The 5,219-nt window shown below is 38.4% G+C and overlaps 1 protein-coding gene across 1 annotated transcript in view; it reads left to right on the forward strand.

The window, feature by feature from the left end:
• LOC144596021 (thrombospondin type-1 domain-containing protein 4-like) overlaps positions 1-3,385 on the forward strand; it is a 385,693-nt gene extending 382,308 nt beyond the window's left edge. Inside the window, exon 17 of the mRNA XM_078404084.1 lies at positions 840-3,385. Within this exon, the coding sequence (XP_078260210.1) occupies positions 840-979 (140 nt within the window). The 3' untranslated portion in view covers positions 980-3,385. The remainder of the gene's footprint in view (positions 1-839) is intronic.
• The last annotated feature ends 1,834 nt before the right edge of the window (positions 3,386-5,219 follow it).

Consider the following 5,219-nt stretch of genomic DNA (forward strand, 5'->3'; position numbering starts at 1 on the left):
ACTACAACAATCAAAAGTGGCAATTGGTGCTTCAGAGTACCGCAGTTGACACTTTGCTGCAAATTTTGCCAGTTCTGTAGAACTACCCAGGGTGGACGACAAGAACATCAAGCAGCTCCCACCCCACACTTGGATTGTTTTCTGTGGATCGTCAGAAGCTGAGGGGACACAGAGGTTTATGAAATTATGAGGGGCATGGATAGGGTAGACAATCAGAACCTTTTTCCCAGGGTGGAAATGTTAAGGTGAGAGAGGCAGAGTTTAAAGAAGATGTGCAGGGGAATTTTTTTACAGTGGAACCAGCTGCCAGGGTTGGAGGGGGAGGCAGATACGATAGTGGCATTTAAGAAGCTTTTGGATAGGGGCATGGATATTCAGGGAATGGAAGGGCATGGTTCACGTGCAGGAATAGTAATCTTTTAAATCGTACTCTATTTTAGTTTAGTTTGGAGATACAGCATGGAACCAGGCTCTTAAGATTTAACTTGGCGTTATGTTAAACTGATTAGTAATTTGATTGATTAGTAAGGGTGTGAGGGGTTATGGGGAGAAGGCAGGAGAATGGGGTTGAGAGGCAAAGATAGATCAGCCATGATTGAAAGGCAGAGTAGACTTGATGAGCCAAATGGCCTAATTCTGCTCCTGTAACTCATGAACTATGAAAATATGTTTGGTGTGTGCCTTGTGGGGCCGAAGGGCCTGTTACTCTGCATTCAATGTAAATCTGCTGAAAATGTAATATTTCATGTTATTCCCCAAATCAACAAACCGTGATATATTTGTGCGGTTGAATTTGCAGGTCTAATTCTATCATTTAGACGCTTCTTTTATCATTGCAGATGAAAATTGCAGGGACATGTACTTCAACTGCAATGTTGTGGTCCAAGCCAGACTCTGTGTCTATACATACTACATGACAGCGTGCTGTGCATCCTGTGCCAAGGCCAGAAGGAGAGCTGCCCAACTCAGAAGGAGATAACTGCCCTTTCTCAACAACCAGACTCCCTCACAGATCGTGATGCAGTAACACTAACCGTAGGAGCACTGGCAGACTCTACTGTGTTGACAACATCATAATTGCAACAAAAAAGATGGTCAAATTTAGTCTGATGTGGCTAGTTTATAAAGAGGAAATATACTGTATAGTATTAATATAATCTTACACCATTTTCATGCCGGTCTTTGGTCAAAATACTGATTTTCCTGTTAATTTACTGTTTTAGAAATATGAAATACTTTCTACAAATGAACAAAATGTATTCATAATAGGGTTTTGGGGGGTTCCCCTTTGCAGAAGAAACAACTACAAGCATTTGCATTGAACTATTTTACTGAAATTTAGTCCCATTGAAGTACCAGGGACCAAATCTAAGAAAAGGGATTCAATGGGCACAATTACCACATTGCATATTTAATACAAACAGTAGAAGATAAATCTCAAATTTTAAAAGGTTGGTTAGGGAAAGCATGCATCACATTTCAAGAACCTCTTTCTATTCCTTGGCCAAATTTCATCTTTAGTATAGTTTTAAATTCAAGGTTCATCTGTAGATTTATTTTTAATTTACTGATAAACAATTTGTTCACATGATATTAATGCAGCATCTTACAAATATTAACGTGTGAATTATGGCACTAAAGCAATTTTTCCAACTCTTATACAGTAGAACTTACTTCTCTAGCTTCATGTGCTCATCAAGTCAAGTCAAGTCAAGTCAAATTTATTTGTCACATACACATACACGATGTGCAGTGAAATGAAAGTGGCAATGCCTGCGGATTGTGCACAAAAAAGAATTACAGTTACAGCATATAAATAAAGTTAATAAGTTACTATAGTGTAGAAAACAATTTAGTCTCTGGAGTTATAAAAGTTGACAGTCCTGATGGCCTGTGGGAAGAAACTCCGTCTCATCCTCTCCGTTTTCACAGCGTGTCAGCGGAGGCGTTTGCCTGATCGTAGCATCTGGAACAGTCCGTTACTGGGGTGGCAGGGGTCCCTCATGATCTTGCTTGCTCTGGATCTGCACCTCCTGATGTATAGGTCCTGCAGGGGGACGAGTGTAGTTCCCATGGTGCGTTCTGCCGAACGCACTACTCTCTGCAGGGCCATCCTGTTCATTCCATCTATTAGCGTTTAACTTCCTATCTGGACGTTCATCAGAAGATTACTAACATTGGCTTGCAATTACTTTGTCAGGATCAATAAGTTCAGTTGGAGACGGAGCTGACAGATGTTGGAACCAAACCTCCCACTGTTTACGAAACCATGCAAAAAAAATTAAGTGATCTAATGATTTCTTTGCTCAATATTCCGTGCATTTATTGAATTGCTAAAAGTTGTAGGAAGTGAGATATAAAAGCCAATGATTACTTAATTTAAAACAAATGTCTCTGGCGAAGTCATACTTGGAATTGAAAATGTCCCATTTTTTTCATCCTTGTGGTACCTTATATCCCAAGTCCATTCTCCACCATTACCCTGACATTATTCATGTGTACAAGAGTTTAAATGCTGTAATTAAACTGTCAACCATGTAGTAAGTCCCCTCCTGATACCCATCTCCCCAGTATATGACTTCTTCAACCAAAACCCATGTTGCCGATACATTACCACTCCCATTATGCCATTGAATGGCTATCTGACCAGTTGCACTGTTGCAGCTTTTATTTACCTTGTTTGAGAAATGTTTTATATCATTTGTTATAACTCCACAACTTTGCATTAAATCTGAAGAAAGAGATTAGAAAAAAATGAACAACATCCCCAGCGAGAGATATTATGTTAGGGAATAAACTCATGCCAGAGACATTAATCATATTCTTTAAGCCTGTCTTCACAGTTGGAAATTAATTGCAAAATCTTGGGGAATAAAATCTACAGTGCAAGCCAGAGATAGAAGAAAATATTATTTGTAATAAAATAGTACAAGAAAAATTAATGAACTAAAAACAATCAGTTCCCTGGATATGATGGCCAATATCATGGGGTTTTAGAAAAGATGTTAGATATTTAGAATCGTAGAGTTAGACATAGACACAGAGTCTTTGGCCCATCACTACAATACTGACCTTTTTGCCCAAGATATTGGTTCTATCTTTCAGAATTCCCTGATTTTTGGAGTGATTCCCACAGATTGGAAAATAACAAACATAATCTCACTTATTGTGAAAGGAGGGCAAAATAAACCAAAATTACAGTCCAGTAAGTGCGATGCCAGTAGTAAGGAAAATGCTCACGTTTTTCATTAGGGGCATGATAACAACACTTTCATTCTTCATGTGATTTCAGGGTCAATGTGGATTTATGAGAAGTAAATTGTATTTGATTCATGTGTTAGAACTTTTTGAGTTTGTAAATAATGGGGGTTAATAAAGTGAAATCAGTGGACATGATGTGTTTGGATTTTCAAAAAGTTTTAGATAATGCGCCATATAAGAAGTTCATACACAACATTCTCCTCATTGATCTGGACATTATGTAGTGCGGAGAGTGAGAATTGGTTAACAGGACAAAATGAGTACATCATTTTGGGGTTGGCAATATGAAATTTATGATATACTGCAAAGATCATTGTAATTGCCTTAACTACTTCCAGCGACTTGAATGAGAATAGAGACACAAGGGAATGCAGAAACAAGGAACTGCAGATGCTGATTAACACACAAAAAGGACACAAAGTGATGGAGTTACTCTGCAGGTCAGGCAGCATCTCTGGAGGACATGAATAGGTGACATTTCAGGTCAAGACCCTTCTTCAGACCTTTTGTAGGGGGTGGGGGAGAAGAAAGCTGGAAGAGGAATTGCAGACGCTGATTTACACAAAAAAAAACAAAGTGTGGGATGAGAAGGGTGAATGTGGCTAATTCTGCCCACAATACAAAGGTAGTGGGAAGGTAAGAATGTAAAGAGGCTGCAAAAAAAACTTTGACAGGTTACGTGAGTGGAAATGAATATGGCAAAAGTAGTATAATACAGGAAAAACACAAAGTTATCCACTCCCAATAGGAAAAATTGGATTCCTTTTGAAAAAGAAAGATGGAAGACTGGATAATGTTGGCACCTGGTTCAAAAGGAACTTAAAATGCAGACACACCAAATAGTCTGTGACTTATTACAAAATAATAAGTCTAAACATTAAGCAGTGTGGCTGACACGATATAAAGAGTACAATATATATTTTTGTTCTCATGTATGTAAGGATATATTTGGCCTTAAGACTCTTAACAAAAAAATTATTGGGTTAATTTCTGGCATGAGATTGTTCATTGAGAAGAGATTGTATAGTCTAGCCTGTATTTCCCAAAACTTTGAAAACCGTGATTTGTTTGAAATGCGTAAAATTCTTTAAGAGGCTTGACAGATCAAATGTTTTTAAGATATTACCCTAAGGTGGTGGGTCTGGAATAGTTTCAAAATCAGGGGTTGCACATATATTACTAAGAGGAAGAGAAATGTCTTCATTCAGAGGATTGTAAAGCAATAACATTTCTTCCTCAGAGGATGTTTAGTCATTGAATATTTTCCAAAAGAGATTGATAGATTTTAAAACAGGTAGAGAATAGGATATCCATAGAATCAGAGAATGGTTATAGCATAGAAGGAGACCATTCGACCCATCATGTCCTTGACAGCTCGATACTAGTGTGATTCACTAGTTCCAGTCCATGGCTCTTTGGCGTCAGCTTTCCAAATTTTACTTTAGCAAACTTTTATCCATTTCTTTCTTGAAGGCCACATTGGATTCTGACTCCACTGTATCTGCAAGCACTGCATTCCAGATTACAGACACTGTATATTGTACATAAAAGTTTTGCCTCACTTCATTCTTAACTCTCTTTTATACATCTGGTGCTCTGGAGGACAGAGTTGACGGAGATCAACCAAGTCTTATTGAATGGTGGAGTACATGCGAAGGTCTACTCCTCCTCCTGCTTCCAATTTTCCGATGCATCAATGCAATTATCAGGTTCAAGAAACAAACTGCAGGAGGAACTCAAGAGGGTCAGGAAGGAAATGGACGGACAATGTTTTAGGCCTGGACCCTTCTTCAGTCTTCAGATTGCCAGGCTCTCGTTTAAGTCATATGGATGTGGTTACTGATCTCAGAGTTATATTTTTCATGTCTTCATTGTCACAATGGCTTGAGATGATAAACAGGAGAGTGACATATTAGCACTGTTTAAATCACTAGCCTTGAGGATGCTTTAAGCCACCA

The sequence above is a fragment of the Rhinoraja longicauda genome, chromosome 1 (genome assembly GCF_053455715.1).
Source record: "Rhinoraja longicauda isolate Sanriku21f chromosome 1, sRhiLon1.1, whole genome shotgun sequence".
Taxonomy (NCBI): domain Eukaryota; kingdom Metazoa; phylum Chordata; class Chondrichthyes; order Rajiformes; family Arhynchobatidae; genus Rhinoraja; species Rhinoraja longicauda.